The 17,439-nt window shown below is 31.9% G+C and overlaps 1 protein-coding gene across 1 annotated transcript; it reads right to left on the reverse strand.

The window, feature by feature from the left end:
• Nucleotides 1-4,210: 4,210 nt before the first annotated feature.
• LOC116130082 (splicing factor YJU2-like) lies at nucleotides 4,211-7,206 on the reverse strand. The gene is made up of 7 exons (XM_031415830.1): nucleotides 7,064-7,206; nucleotides 6,504-6,707; nucleotides 6,137-6,421; nucleotides 5,977-6,042; nucleotides 5,047-5,097; nucleotides 4,846-4,953; nucleotides 4,211-4,320 (listed from the first exon to the last, which is right to left on the reverse strand). The coding sequence occupies exons 1-7, from the start codon at nucleotides 7,160-7,162 to the stop codon at nucleotides 4,228-4,230; spliced, it is 906 nt and encodes a 301-aa protein (XP_031271690.1). The 5' UTR covers nucleotides 7,163-7,206; the 3' UTR covers nucleotides 4,211-4,227.
• Between the last annotated feature and the right edge of the window lie 10,233 nt (nucleotides 7,207-17,439).

A 17,439-nucleotide genomic window follows, 5' to 3' on the forward strand; every position in this document is an offset into this window, starting at 1 on the left:
ATAAAGAGGAGGAAGATACAAAGAAGAAAAAAGAGAAAATAGGATTACGAATATGCGATTGGCAAATTAAAGCGGCACGGAAGTGTAAGAATATGTTGAAAGAAAACTGAACGGTTCCTGCGGGTATGGATCTTCGCTCACTCGAGTATTCATTGGATCGGAGTTGATACAATTTTGTAAAGTTAATGATAATAATAAAAGTTTAATTAACGACAAAATATTGAATTTAATTATTTTACTTTTAATACTTATTACATTATCCTTGAATTTTTTGCATATACATATATAATTCTCAAATATAATATAATAAATTTTTCATATACAATTACAAAGACTGACTACTAATCTATGATGCGAACTATTAATGAATAAAGTTTGATTGATACATTCAAATTTTTTCACCCTTAGGGTCTGCTTGGGAGTTTTTTTTTTCACTGGTTTTAGGGGGTTTTTAATTAGACTGCTTTTAAGACGTTTAAAAACCTTCACTTGCCAGATTTTTAATAGGCTGGTTTTGACTAATTTAAAAACCCCTCAAAACCAGTGTAGTGTATTTTTAAGGGGTTTATAAAACACCCTAAATTTGGGTGTTTTAGCTGGTTTAAAATTTTTATCCCAAAAAAACCCCTTTCCAGTCCCTTTGCTGCACACAAATCTATCGCTGCTGTTGACTTCTCTCTAGCACACAAATCTCTTACTGTTGCACACGAAGTGAGTGAATGGTTTTAATTTGCTACACACAAATCCCTTTGCTGCACACAACTCGTTTGGGTTTGTATTAGATTCTTCTCACTTTCAGCAAATTAGGCGTCAACCAAATTAGGCATTTTGGTTTCTGATAATGTATTAGGCGTCAACCAAACCAGTGTAGTTTCTTTCTCAAAAAATCCTTTCAATAATAATAAGTATTAACTATTATATCTTCTCAAAACTTGAAAAGAAAAAGTTGTCAATTCACCAGCTATTTAAAAACCATCATTTTCAACGCCTCTCAAGCAAACCGTGTCCAGTATCTGACCGCAATCTGTTTCTCCCATTTAAATTAATTTACAATCTTTCCTTTCTTTTCAAATTTTATTTGCTTGCTATTATTCTTCACATGAGTCAAAACTATGTCCAACATTCCAATTTGATAATTATAGCGTCTTCTATTCTTAGTAAATCAGATAACCCAAAACTCACTTAAATCTGGACACAGACTAATGATAATGGAAGTAAAACCCAAAATCAGGTCTTAAATAAGAAACATAAGTACAACTTTGTAAAGAAACCTTTTTCACAAGACTGAGTAGTTAAAAACATGCAAGTCAAATTTATAACTTCAAAGTTAATTAAGCAAAAGAGAGAGTGTTTTAACTTTATGATTATTTATGTAAATTTATCATTTAAAAAAACTGTCAGAACCGTTAGAAAATAAACTTCCAAACACAGGTTGGATGTTTTAAAAACCGCTACTAAAAACCTCTCAAAACCGCTACTAAAAACCCCTCAAAACTGCTACTAAAAACCCCTCAAAACCTCTATGGTGGTTTACCCTCAAAACCGCTACGATGGTTTACCCTCATAATCGTTACCATAAAACTCTCAAGCAGACCCTTAGATAGCTCAAGTGATAAGATGAGTGTTGAGACCGTTGTGGCAGATTAGTACACTTGTCTTATAGCCAATGTCCACGCCACACAATAAAAAGTTTATTATATAAATATATATTTATGAATCTTTCAATCTTTTTATCTACTCATTTGTGATGTTTTAAATTAGATAATACTATTAGAATCTCTTTAAAAAAAAAATACTTGTGAGATATGTTAGATATTCCAAAATATTAGTAAATTAATTAATTTAAATAAAATATTGTGTTGAACTTTGATTATTGAACAATACTATAGATAAGGCTTACACAGTTACACTGTTAACTTGCATCCTTATTTCAGGAAATTGCTTGAATTTTGGTCAGCAAAATGTTTTATTGTAGGTCGTACTGAAATGTCGTTCATTTGAATATTTTTATAAATTTAATTTATCAAACAAATTATTAATAATAAATTTCAAATGCTTCAAACTTACTCATAGATTCCAGTAGTACTCAGAAAAAAAAATTAAAATATTACCACGTGGCTCGAAATTATTTAGTCCCTTACTCTCTTTCTATTAACACCTTTGCTTTTCTTATACTCTATTTCAGTTTTAAATTCTGCAGAAATTTAGTTTAGAAAAAAAAAAAAAAAAATATATAATATATAATATATGCACGAATATAATTTTTTATATAAAACATTAAATCTATCAATCGAATATAAATATTGTAAAATATAACAAATTCAATGTTTTACAATCAATGGCCACATCTGGGCTTGGGCTTAGAACAGACAAAAATATGATGAGAGAGAAAGGAGGTGTTCTTAGTATATTTTGTGGGTGTATTTAGAGATACTCTCCCCTATTGAAACTCCCATATACACATCTTAATAGACTTACAATTTCAAGAAAATAGAAAATTTTAACAATTTTCATGAAAAATATTTATAAAAAAAAATTCGGTTATATATAAATTAAAGATTTAAATTTGACCTTTTTTTTTTTTAAATTAGAAACAGATTTTTGAATTGAAAGAGAAAAAAAAAAACTAGTGGATCTATTGACATCCCACTAATGGACCAAAGAGCTAATTGTTAATAAATTTTATAACGATAAATTTATCCCTATATTAAATTATTAAAATTAACATTAATTTTCTATCGTACACAAATACTTTTGATATCCCACTATTATCTCATAAAACGCAATTATTTTTTTTATTCAAATCATTCTTAGAACAAAAAAAATAGTTTAATGGAGGAAGAAGATTTGTAATAGGATACATCAGGCTACAAGTTATACAAAACTGTAAGTTTTTAGTTTCTTCACATATAAATTTTTTCTTCAAAGTATCTGAACCTATTTTAATCTATGTGGCTTTTTTTTTTTTTTTTTTTTTGGTCTTACTTAACTATATTTAGTGGGAGAGCCAATAATTCAAGTTAGGAGGGGCAAAATTGAAAAATTAATGTCTCCGTTTGGTTAGTTATTTAGAATAGCATTCTATAGTAAATTGCATTTTTGGAAAGTAGGATAGAATTCTAAGAAGTTTTTTGTACATTTCCGAATAGCATTTTCTAAAAATATTTAGATTATTTTTAACCTCATAAGTTTGTTACTTTAACTAAACACTCCCAACAGTAAAAGTTATAAATTGACAAAAACATCTCCACCCACCCACATAATGTCTGTAGCCAGCCACAACCATCGGAAGGTGGTTGAAATGGTGCACAACTGGCTGGATTCGATCGAGCATGCACCAATCTGCCTTGAAAATGTTAGATCTACGACCATAAATCAAGCCATTGACGGCCAAACAACGGCTAAGATATATGGCCGTTAACAATAGACAGATATGGCCATAGTTTGGCCGTCGTTTGGCCATCAATGACTGCCAATATATGACTGTCGTCAACAGCCAGATCTTTGGCTATAGATCTGGCCCTTTTTTGTCAAATCCATGATGGATCTTGTCGAAAATGGATAGATAGGTGCACGACTGGCCAGATCTAGCTGGTTGTATGTCGTTGCGGCATTGCGGCATCAACAATGGTTGTTGGCGAGTGATAGTGCTTGGGGGGAGGGGGTGTTTTTGTTAATTTTAAAACTTTTATTGAGAAAGGTAATTGTTAATATTTTAAGTTAAATAGAATATGATTGAATTTTGAAGAATATTAAAACAAATACATTTTTTGTTTTTAGGATAGAATAGTGAGAGAACGGTGTGTCAAACGGATCCAATACTTTTTTTTATTTTCATAATCATAGTTTTAATATTTATTAATAATATTTTTTGTTCAATACAATTATAATTTTCCTAACCTAAGGAAACCCATAAAAAAAATCCTAAAATTTTCAAAGGTAAGTTAAATTAAAAAAACTGAGTAGAATATGATTATATGGTACTAATGTACAACTTCATTTATATTGTTTTTGGGGTTAATTATTGGATTTGGGAATTCCATTTGTATATGATAGGTCTTATTTATAATCTAAAAATTTATTTGGTTTGCTTTTAAAGTTAATTATTGGATTGGGTAAAACTTTAAAATTGTTTCCACTGCTCTTTTTTTCATATGACTCTGTTATAACCAGTGCATGATGCCTTATAAGTAACATATCTATTAAGAAGACAGACTATCGAAATGATCACGGCATACCTCTATTGCTGGAGCTGTCAACACTGTCTTTTGTTAAAGAATCTGTTGGCTTACTTGGAATTTCTTCAGAAACCTTTCTCTTCTGCAATGCACATACATGAAAGCATGAGCTCAGAAATTTACATTTCATGGATTACTTTCAAAACTTTGCCAATACAAGACATAAAATTAGCAAAAAAGATGTGCCATCTTTGCTTGTGAGGAAAGAACTCCAACAAAGACTCACATGGTAGCAGAAAATACAAAGATATAGATAAAAAGACTGCACAATCCATCGAGAAAAGATAAAAGGCTTTGAGCATGTAGGAAGCATGCATAGCTGGTTCAAATGGAATATCAAGCAAAAAAAGGGTATTATTTTATTTTCTAGATTTTGGGAGTAAACAGAGTCCTCTTATTACACAGGTTGTAAATGTCATCAGTTCCGCCTCTTAATAATTAAATGGCACAGATGATGTTATTCCATCCTGTTAATTTTGATGAATTAAGTATGCATGATTGTGTTAAGTTTAAAGTAGAACGAAAATGATGTTAAAATTTCAAAGTTCATTCATAACTACAACATAATTAACAAAAAGCATAAACCATAGATACCTCATCAACATACCTTCAAGTTATTGTTTGATTTTTCACTGCTTTCACTTGCAAGCTGAAAAAAATCTCCATCATCATCAAGATCTTCATCAGAAATCCTTCGAACAATTTCTTTTGGTTTCTACATTCAAACACAAATTAGAAACCAATCAGAACCAAAGAAACAAACGAGACAAGGAGGAAGAATCTAGCACGAGAAGAAGCTGATACTAACTTGGAATAGTGATCTGATAAGGGCTTCATCCTCTTCTTCCAACTTCTTCTCCTGTCATCACATAAACCCACCAATTTGGTCACGGATTTTATAACAAAAAAGAGATGACAAGCATGTAAAAGAATTAAGCATAAACTCACGACTTCCAATTTTTCCAGTTTTTCAGGGTGTACACACTCATATTTCGTTCATCTCTCACTCTCACTGTTAAGTGTTCATTTCTTCCAATGCATATGTAGTTCCATGCAAAGAAGTGCCATAAGTGGACAAAAGTGGCATTAATATCATTACAGATTCATGCTATAAAAAAATTGAGTCATTCATTGCAGAAAATAAATGGAGATACCACAAATTTTTGCGGAGTTGTTTGAAAGAATAATACTTAATTCAATGATAATGAAGTTGACTCCAATGCAACAATACGATATTCAACAAAGTTGATCATGCATAAGTATAGCAACCAAAGAGAAGTTGGCATTGATTAAACGTTTAAAGAAAAACACCTAGAAAAAGGAACAATAATGAAGCTTAACAATATGATTATTTTTTTTTTATCAGCCACAGAAATTTTGTACTAGCTAAGGCAATTTACACATAGAACAAGATTTCATTTAGCAAAGAAGAAAAAGGTACTAACATCAAGATAGCCCAGGCCTTCCAAAAAAGATGGCAGGACATTCTAAAATAGCCCTACAAATGCAGAGACTAAAAGAAACCAAGAAGTTCTCCACTGCCTCACACTGGCTAAAATGAAAACACAACTCAAACCATAGGAGATATTAAATGCTCAAATTGTAAAAGCACTCCACAAATAAAATTATTAATGCAACAATTATGTTCCTGCATCAGTTAGTACAAATCTTTTCAGAAAATACAAGATGATGCAATAGCTCAATCATGCTAAGAAATTGGATTATAATCTATCAATACCTTTTCTGCAGCTGTACTCTGCAAAGCCTCAAGCATTGCATCTACACTGACAGTGGCGTGTCTAGACTGCAAAAAACGTAAAAGAAAACATTTCAGTACCCAATCACAGATTCACTTCATTATCCAATACTAAATATAAAGTGAAAATTTTAAAATATACCTTCATAGATTTCATTTCATCAAGTGCAGCAAGGATGTCCATCTCTCTTTTGGAATCCAATGTTTTGTTCTCCAGAGCTTTCATTGCATCCCCTGTCTCTTCATCAGTTCTCTTCTTTTTCTCCTTGTCTGCTTCCTCATCCTCAGCACGCCAAGGTTCAAAATTACGAGTTGCACCAGACTCCACCACATAATCTGAATTTTGCGGATCTGTTTTCATAGTCAACTCAGCCGAGCACCTTGTGCATTTGAAGTAAAACCTAAAAAGTTGGATTCCAAGATATGTCTGCAAAATCATTCACTACTTTAAAAAAATTAAAATCTATACAAACAATCAGAAGATAATTAACTATATTATAAAAAGTTACCTCGCCAATGACATCTTCTTTGCGAGAATTAAACTTGGTGCCTTTGTAAATGTAATTGCCACAAGTGTTGCACCGGATACTCATGGGCAACATCATCCGGACCTTAATTTGCTGGTTCTTTGGTCGTCGGATCCGGGGCAGTTTCGATGGATCAAAATCCGGTGGGTAATACTTGTTCAGCACTTTCCTTTCTCCCATTTTCTCCTTTTAAATAAAATAAAATAGAAAACCAACTGTTAAATAGAGAAATACAGAGAATACAGAAAACAAAGAAGGATAGAATAGGGTAAACACCGAGAGAGGGGAAAAAACTAGAGGGAACTCAGATGGAAAATGCGTGCAACAGAGTACAAAAAACCCATTTTTTTGGTCAATAGTGACGAAAGAAAGAAACCAATCATAATCATGAAATAATTCTAATCCTAATCGAATAACGAACAGCAAACCCTAAAAACCCAAAATTTAACTTAATACAGAAAAAAAAAAAAAAAATCCATGAACACAACTAAATCCAACAATAAATAACTCAATGAAGGAAAATTCTGACCGAAAGAGCTTACCTCAACAAGAAGAACTGGCACGAACTTATCAAAACCTTGGCGTCCTTCAAAAATAAAACAGAAGAGAAAACAGGGCGCTGGCGTTTTATTTTTTTTCATATAAATATTGCAATGCGTTAATTAAAAACCTACCCTCAATTTACAAAAACTATCAGTGGACACCCTTGTGTTTTCTATAATTATATAAATACCTGAAGAAATAAGTGGAGAGTGAATTGACTATTTTATCCTCTATTAGACTATTACCCATTTGCTTAAACTCACCGGCATTGCAACTCACATATTTACCAAACTCGACACAATCTCAATCACAAATCCGAAAACAAACACTACTCCTAGCCACCAGTGGCCTGATCATCTTAAAAAGTCATCGGCTGCACGCTCATCGGCGAAGGGGAAACCGTTTGAGAGATACCATATTATATTCTGCCAAACATTCTTTGCACTTTTGGGTGAACTTTATAATTACACTACTAATTAGAAAACCACATTATCTGTATATCTATATAAATCCTGAAGCACAGGCTATTTGCGATCTAGAAGCTCTAAAATTGATGTGCTATTTGGTAATATTAATGATAGATATTAATATAATAAGATACATTCAATGTTTGTTGGATGAGTTTAATTACATAAATACAACATTTGTTGGAATATTTCCGAAGCCTCTTGACCTCCAAGAGTCTTTATCATATATAATATTTCAGTTACGTTTTATAATTATAATGTTTCACTGTTTTTGATGAATTTAATTTGATTCAATGTTTTTGTTGAGTTGAATTTGAAGGGCTAGAGGTATATTAATATTAATAATTAATATGAATGTAAATATTAAGATATTGATAATGTGTATTATTGAATTTGGTGAATGAGAAAATATAAGTTGTATGTGTTATGTGGTAATGTTTATGTGTAATTAATATGAAGAGTTAAAATGTTTACGTGTATTTAATATGAAGGGTTAGATATATTTATTTTTATTTTCTTGAATATAAAATGATTAATTACTTTGAATCCTATATATACGTCGATATATTAACAATTTGTTACATGATTTATCTAGAGAAAGAGAGGTAGTCAATTTTTAATTGTTATTTGTAATTATTTTCTTTTGCTTTTGCAAGTTTACTGTTAACCTTTTTTATTCTCATTTGATGTAGGTATATACTATTGGTTTAAACATAATATTTTTTCTCATAGTTGCAAGTTGCGTGCAATTAAAGGTAATGTATTCATTTTAATACGCCTCTTTAATGTCTATGTATGCTTGCTACATAATTTTTGTTAGAAATATAAAATTTATTCTCTTAGTTGCAATTTATTTGCTATTGTATTGTAATACTCCTGTTCAATTGCTTATCATGTTTGCTTTATAGTTTTTGTTAAAAGGTTATGTAATTTATTTTATGGTTTTGACTATTTGATTGTTTTAGTCCAAATGGTGAACCATAAATTCTGCTACATAATTATCAAATCCATTTGACGAACCAGTAATTATGTTATTCAATTATAAGAAGACATAGGCCGAACCATTTCAAACCATTTATTTGTCTACTGTTGTACTAAAAAAATCCATGTGGCATTTGGATCAATTATTTTTCTGCCATTTTCTGATACATGTGCCGAACCATTTTGATCATCAAGTTGTTTACAATTGTACTATAGAATTGTAGTCATTGGCCAAACCATACCGTTGAATTGTAAGAAGAAAGATGCAAAGCTATATAGATTGTACTATATAATTGCAAGAGACCAGTTGCCGAACCATGATTCATTAACAATTGTAATATTGTCATATCATTTTTAGTTAATACTATATGAAAAGTTAATTTCAAGCTGTTGTTGATTATAATTTCTGCAAGCAAGTTGCCGAACAATATTTTCATCCACAGTGGTAATAAACTGAAATCTTCTTTAGTTCAAATTTAATTTGATTAAAAGTTTTTTGGATAACTATAGACCTACTGCTGAACTATTCAGTTTATCATCAAACACATTTTGGTTTCCATTAAATAGTCAGTAATAAATTGGCCATAACTTACTCAATAAAAATCTAATTAATGAGCGGTTTGAATATGTGGAAACTTGACCGACAAGGATTTAATTAATATATTATACGATGAATTTGGATAACTGTAGACCCATTGACAAACCATTCACACACATTTCGGTTTTCCCTGTTTCTCGGTTTCCACTGAACAATCATCAGTAAATTAGTCATAACTTGCTCAATAAAACTTCAATTGATGAACGGTTTGAATTTTTGGATCTAGGAAGATAGGGCTTTAATTTGAAATATTATATGATGAATTTGGATAACTGTAGACCTACTGCCAAACCATTTAGTTTATTATGACACACATTTCGGTTTCTACTGAACAGTCAGTAGTAAATTGGTTATAACTTGCTCAATAAAACTCCAATTAATGAGCGGTTTGAATATTTAGAAACTAGAGAGACAAGACTTTAATTTGACATATATATATGATGAATTTGGTTAACTGTAGGCCTACTGCCGAACCATTCAGTTTATCATCACACACACTTTGGTTTCTCCTGTTTCTCGGTTTTCATTAACAATCAGTAGTAAATTAGCCATAACTTGCTCAATAAAACTTTAATTGATGAACGCTTTAAATATTTGAAAACTAGACAGACAGAGCTTTAATGTGATATATTATATGATGAATTTGGATAACTATAGGCCCACTGTCGAACTATTCAGTTTATCATCACACACATTTTGGTTTCCCTTGTTTCTCAGTTTCTACTAAACAGTTAGTAGTAAATTAACTATAATTTGCTCAATAAAACTCTAATTGATAAGCGCTTTGAATATTTGGAAACTAGATAGATAAGATTTTAATTTGATATATTGTATATAAATTTGGATAACTGTAGACCCACTGTCGAACCATTCATTTTATCATCATACATTTCTGTTTCTCCTGTTTCTTGGTTTTCGCTGAATAATCAGTAGTAAATTGGCTATAACTTGCTCAATAAAAATCCAATTGATGAGCGGTTTAAATATTTGGAAACTAGACAAACAACGCTTTAATTTGATATATTATATGATGAATTTTGATAACTGTAGATAGGTTGCCGAACCATTAATTTTATTATCACACAAATTTTGGAATGATGAGTTGTTTGGATCATTGAAAACCAGATAGACAGGGATTTAATTTGATATATTATACACTGGATTTTGATAACTGTAAACCCTTTCAATTATGTTCGAACCACACTTAAAAGAAATGATAAGCTATTTAAAACAATATATGAAACAACATCATTTTAAAACGTTAGATATTTTGAAGCTATAAAATGTCACCGAACAATAAAATCATAATGTAAAACTATATATAATTAAAAAATGATTTCACCAAAACTAGAAAACAAACTTAATAATAATTAGATATGCTCCTTTATATTAAATGAGCATAACAATATTAATAATTAAAAATAATTCAATTAATTTATAAAAAAAAAATTCTGACTGCCAAAGTTTATGATATGAACAATTATCAATTGTCATGTCAAAACACAGTCGGTGAACTATAAGTTAAAAAAAAAAAAAAGTAGTTTTGACAAATTCACTACACTAACTACTTATTAAATATAAAATTGTATTAAAACAACATTTAATATTATTTTTATCTTTCTTATGGATAATTTTAAATTTAAATGAGACAACTGTCAAACCATAAATTAAAATAAATAACAGACCCTCTTTCGATTTCAGTATACCAAAACATAACATATAAATATGACATAGCAAAAAAATGGTATTGCCTACTATTCAATTATAATGACCCAGATGCCGAACAATAATTTCCGCTATGGAATTATATGAACACAGATGACGAACCATATATCATTCATAATTTTAATTGGTTAAGTTCTGCTTCGATACCAAATTCTATATAATGGTACTAAGCCATATGCTGAACCATATTTTTAGTAAATTACCTAGGTTTCAGTTCAATTGTCCAAGAACTAATGTAATATCAGGTTGGTTTGACTGTAGTTTGATGAGAAAATGAACATTAAGCAAAAAAACATTATTTTAAATTATACCCAATTTTCAAGCAAAACTTCTGGACCATTGGTTTAACAAAAATTGTCCGGTTCACACAACATTACAATTTAATATTACTTATTTGAATTAAATGGGTGTACATTGACATGTAATATTTATATGAAATTACTATTCTTAATTTCTTTATTACTTATTCCTTTAATTATTAATTGAATATTAAATTAAATACTATCAAAAATATTTTCTAATCTATTATTTTAGTCAATCTTCGGATACTATTTATATTGCATAATTTCTAAATTATGTCAGTATATTTTGTAATTCGTAACTAATATAATTAAGAGATTTAGTGGATTATTTTCTACCTATACAATGTATGTACCTCTATAATAGATACCAATAAATTGAAATATCAAATTATTCAAACAAATGTGGTGTCAAAACTAATTTCATAAGCAACCCATACAACGTGCGGACCTTCTACCTAGTTAGGTACTATATATCTATCTATCAACAGAAGACAATGAACATAAGCTCAATTAATTAATTGGGAGCGTCCATCCCAATTTATCCTCAATAACACCAGTCTGAATCCCTGTAAGCGTTGCATGAAGTTTATGTGTCACTGTTTCATTTCCACTTTTGTACTCAACCCTGCATTGAAATTATTTTATAGTTAAAAGAGGACGAAGGAAGAAGGAAATTAAACAACATAAATATGCATTTATTTATTTATTTATTTTACCTTGTATCTTTATACGTTATACCGGCAACAGGAGTCACAACCATTGCGGTTCCGGTGCAAAATACTTCATCCGCCTTCAACAAATCCTCCACTAGAACATTGCGTTCCTCCACCTGAACATTGTACTTATTTATTAAGACATTACCTCAATTCGCCCTTTTATTGCGATTAATAGAATTAACGAAAATTAATTAGCTACCTGGTAACCCATATCAGAAGCAAGTTTCATGATGCTTTTTCGGGTGATACTAGGCAGTATAGTTCCATGCGTTGCTGGAGTTGAAATTACATTGTCCTGCAAAAGAGAGATTATTTAATATTGGAAAAAATAGAGGACTTCCGATATTAATGAAGCGAAACATTTGTGTAGAAAGGCCTTTAGTTCTTACCTTGAGAATGAAAATGTTACATGAAGAAACCTCCTCAATGTACTTTCCAGTTACTGCATCTAAGAATAAGACGTCAGTGAAACCTTTGGCCTTAACTTCCGCTACGGTTTCATAAACCTGCAAAAAGCAATGAAAATTTAAAAACAATTCGATATAGCATCACGGCATGTAATGAAGCTCAATTTTATGCTCAACCCTGAGTAGTTTGTGATACTCTTAAGTCTTAATGCCTCCAGTTCCACCAGGTCCAGCACGATGGAGGTCTCTTTCGATCAATAAGTTCAGGGATTCTCTACCCTGTAATATATATATCAGTGGCATTATTGTTAATAATATTGCATCAAACAAAAGAGAATTAATTAAATGACTTGTTATGCAATCAACCAAGAAACAATCACAAACAATCAAGAAACAAGAAAACGCACAAACAATCAACACTGGATTTTTACCGTGGTTCACTTGCCCTATTTGAGTAAGCTACATCCACGTTGAACTCCGAAAAAGGGAGTTCGCTACACTATGATTATTGAACAATCACTTATAGTCACGATTACAAGAATACGCCCAAAACCCTAGATCAAACACCTCTGATCCAAACCCGTAATCTGCCCTAGGAATACTCTAACCTGGAAATTCCTATAACAAGATCACAAAAGTTCTTCCCTTGACTGCTTAACCCAAATCACTCAAGATACCCACATATTACAACTGAAACAGACCCAGAAAATTAAGAACCCTAACAGATATGAAAAAGCAGCTCTCTCTCTTTCGTTTTTGATCTACTGTTTGTGTGAAGACTTAATCCTTTTATAGTGTTGACTGGAGGCTTGATTTTAGCCGTTAGATTTTTCTCTGAATTAGCGGTCAGGATCATCTTAGAGCTGTCTCAAAACTACATTGTTCCACTAATACTCAGTACAATGCCATTTCAACATTCACTCATAACAATCTCCACCTTGAATGCTGAGAATTCACAGTGCAGCAAACCCAACCAGTTCCCTCATAGTTCTGATCTTCACAGGTTATCTCACATGCAACAGGTTCAAGCAGTGCTTGAACTTTGCAGGTGAGACAACCTTGGTTCCCATGTCAGTTGGATTATCTTCAGTGGATACTTTTCTGAGATCAATTACCCCTTGTGTTACTAAGTCCCTGACGAAGTGGAAGCGAACATCCACATGCTTGGTTCGCTCATGGTATACTGGATTCTTGCTAAGATGAATTGCACTCTGACTATCTGAGAATACAATAACCTTGCCATCAGTCAGCTTTGCTTCGGCTAACAAACCTTGCAGCCACACAGCTTCCTTAAACACATCAGCAATAGCAATGTACTCTGCTTCAGTTGCTGAGAGAGCAACAATAGGCTGAAGCTGTGACTTCCAGCTAATGCAATTTCCTCCAAGGGTAAAGTAATATGAAGTGGTGGATTTCTTGGTGTCTTTGTCACCTGCAAAGTCAGAGTCTACAAAACCCACCAAGTCAAGTGTATTATGCCTTTTACAGAAATTTAAACTAACATTCAGGGTACCATTAAGATACCTTAACATCCCCTTTAAGGCAGTCCAGTGCTCACTGCCTGGATTTGCCATAAATCTGCTCAGTAAGGAAATGGAATAAGATAGGTCTGGTCTGGTACTGATCATCCCATACATCACAAATCCAACAACATTTGCATAGGGAACAAATTCCATTTTGATTAAATCAGATTCAGTTTTAGGGCATTGGCTTTTGTTTAACACAACATGGTTTGTAAGAGGCATATATACTGGTTTTGAATCAGCCATACCAAACTTAGACACTAATTTTTCTAAGTATGATTTCTGGCTAATGATTAGTTCATGTTTACTCCTGTTCCTGTTAATGTCCATTCCTAGGATTCTTTTTGCATTTCCTAGATCCTTCATGTCAAATTCTAACCTAAGCTGTCCCTTTAACTCATGAATTTTAGTCTTAGACTCATTCACCAGCAACATATCATCCCCATACAATAAGAGATACACAGGCAGATTATGATTCAAATGAAAATAGAAACAACTGTCATATCTACTCCTAGTGTACCCTATGTTTACAATGAAATTGTCAAACCTCTTATACCACTGTCTTGGGGACTGTTTCAGTCCAAGAAGGCAGTGGTAACATCCATCTGTTCTAGCTCTAGGTTATAATGGGCAACAATAGAGAGCATTAACCTAATGATTTTATACTTGACTACAGGGGAAAAGACTTCATTGAAGTCTATTCCCTCCCGTTGGGTGTAACCCTTAGCTACTAGCCTAGCCTAGCCTTGTACCTAAGAGGATAAGTAGCTAAAATTCCCTCTTTAATCTTATACAACCATCTACATTTTATTAGTTTCTGGTCCTTGGGTTTGGGAACCAAGGACCAAGTTCTGTTTACCTCAAGAGACCTCATTTTCTCTTCCATTGCTTGCCTCCATTTTTCCCTTTCCTTGGAGTTCATTGCTTCTTCATATGAATTTGGTTCTGTTCTTTAAATCCATGTTCCTGCAAGCAAAGTAGTATATATCAGTTCAACATAAGAAAATCTGGTAGGGGGTCTTATCTCCCTTTTTGTTCTATCTCTGGCAAGTTGATAATGTTCTAGTTAGGCATGTTGAGGCTTTGGGGCATCTGCTCCAGCTTCTTCACTATCAGGTCTAGGATCCTCTGGTCCTGGTTAGTTTTCTAGTGCTTGTTCTTCATCAGGTTGAGGTGGTTCAGCTTGCTAACCCATAGGCTCCACCTCAATAGTTGTAATCTCAGATGGATCCTTTGTAAGTTTAGATGGGATGTGGTTAACAGTGTTCTGTCCAGTGGTTTTACAAAGGAACACCCCTTCATTAAAGACTACATCCCTAGAAATAATGATTTTTACCCCTGGTGAATCTCTGTCCCAGAGTCTGTACCCCTTGGTACCATCTTGATATCTTAGGAAGACACACTTGGTGGACCTAGGCTTTAACTTTCCCCCCAAAGTATGTGCATAGGCAGCACACCTAAAAATTCTCAAATGACTTAAACCAAGCTTTCTCTCATACCACACTTCTTCAAGACAGTTAAAGTTTATGGCAGTAGAGGGGCTCCTATTTATCAGATAGGCTGCAGTGGACAAGGCCTCTTCCCAGAAGGTATTAGGTAAACTTGAAGTGAACAGCAATCATCTAACTTTTTCCAGGAGGGTCCCATTCATCCTCTCAGCTACTCTACTCTGCTGAGGGGTTCTTCTCACTATTTTATGTCTTAGGATTCCTTGCTTACTACAAAACTTATCAAATTCAGTGTTATAGTACTCTAATCCATTGTCAGTCCTTAGAGTTTTTACCTTTCTGTCTAGTTGGTTCTCCACTAGGGCTTTCCACTCTTGAAATTTAGACAGTGCCTGGTCCTTTGTTCTAAGGGTGTATATCCACACTTTCCTGCTAAAATCACCAGTGGTTCACTTGCCCTATTTGAGTATAGTCTACATCCATCGTTGAACTCGAAAAACGGGAGTTCGCTACACTATGATATTGAACAATCACTTAAGTCACGATTACAAGAATACGCCCAAACCTAGATCAACACCTCTGATCCAAACCCGTAATCTGCCCTAGGAAACTTAACCTGGAAATTCCTATAACAGATCAACAAAAGTTCTCTCCCTTGATGCTTAACCACAATCACTCAAGATACACCACATATTACACTGAAACACCCAGAAAATTAAGAACCCTAACAGATATGAAAAAGCAGCTCTCTCTCTTTCGTTTTGATCTACTGTTTGTGTGAAGACTTAATCCTTTTATAGTGTTGACGGAGGCTTGATTTTAGCCGTTAGATTTTTCTCTGAATTAGCGGTCAGGATCATCTTAGAGCTGTCTCAAAAACTACATTGTTCCACTAAACTCAGTACAATGCCATTTTCACATTCACTCATAACATCTCCAACAAATTTTGGAATGATGAGTTGTTTGGATCATTGAAAACCAGATAGACAGGGATTTAATTTGATATATTATACACTGGATTTTGATAACTGTAAACCCTTTCAATTATGTTCGAACCACACTTAAAAGAAATGATAAGCTATTTAAAACAATATATGAAACAACATCATTTTAAAACGTTAGATATTTTGAAGCTATAAAATGTCACCGAACAATAAAATCATAATGTAAAACTATATATAATTAAAAAATGATTTCACCAAAACTAGAAAACAAACTTAATAATAATTAGATATGCTCCTTTATATTAAATGAGCATAACAATATTAATAATTAAAAATAATTCAATTAATTTATAAAAAAAAAATTCTGACTGCCAAAGTTTATGATATGAACAATTATCAATTGTCATGTCAAAACACAGTCGGTGAACTATAAGTTAAAAAAAAAAAAAAGTAGTTTTGACAAATTCAATACACTAACTACTTATTAAATATAAAATTGTATTAAAACAACATTTAATATTATTTTTATCTTTCTTATGGATAATTTTAAATTTAAATGAGACAACTGTCAAACCATAAATTAAAATAAATAACAGACCCTCTTTCGATTTCAGTATACCAAAACATAACATATAAATATGACATAGCAAAAAAATGGTATTGCCTACTATTCAATTATAATGACCCAGATGCCGAACAATAATTTCCGCTATGGAATTATATGAACACAGATGACGAACCATATATCATTCATAATTTTAATTGGTTAAGTTCTGCTTCGATACCAAATTCTATATAATGGTACTAAGCCATATGCTGAACCATATTTTTAGTAAATTACCTAGGTTTCAGTTCAATTGTCCAAGAACTAATGTAATATCAGGTTGGTTTGACTGTAGTTTGATGAGAAAATGAACATTAAGCAAAAAAACATTATTTTAAATTATACCCAATTTTCAAGCAAAACTTCTGGACCATTGGTTTAACAAAAATTGTCCGGTTCACACAACATTACAATTTAATATTACTTATTTGAATTAAATGGGTGTACATTGACATGTAATATTTATATGAAATTACTATTCTTAATTTCTTTATTACTTATTCCTTTAATTATTAATTGAATATTAAATTAAATACTATCAAAAATATTTTCTAATCTATTATTTTAGTCAATCTTCGGATACTATTTATATTGCATAATTTCTAAATTATGTCAGTATATTTTGTAATTCGTAACTAATATAATTAAGAGATTTAGTGG

The sequence above is a fragment of the Pistacia vera genome, unplaced genomic scaffold, assembly GCF_008641045.1.
Source record: "Pistacia vera cultivar Batoury unplaced genomic scaffold, PisVer_v2 Contig217, whole genome shotgun sequence".
Classification (NCBI taxonomy): Eukaryota; Viridiplantae; Streptophyta; class Magnoliopsida; order Sapindales; family Anacardiaceae; genus Pistacia; species Pistacia vera.

What these genes read in the sequence shown, in the direction of transcription:
- LOC116130082 (XM_031415830.1), bottom strand. Translation starts at nt 7,162, where the DNA reads ATGAAAAAAAATAAAACGCCAGCGCCCTGTTTTCTCTTCTGTTTTATT. An exon ending in TGCCAGTTCTTCTTGTTGAG is followed by an intron (nt 6,708 to 7,063) that starts GTAAGCTCTTTC and finishes TTTATTTAAAAG; the next exon opens with GAGAAAATGGGAGAAAGGAA. An exon ending in AATCAAACAATAACTTGAAG is followed by an intron (nt 4,321 to 4,845) that starts GTATGTTGATGA and finishes TGTGCATTGCAG; the next exon opens with AAGAGAAAGGTTTCTGAAGA.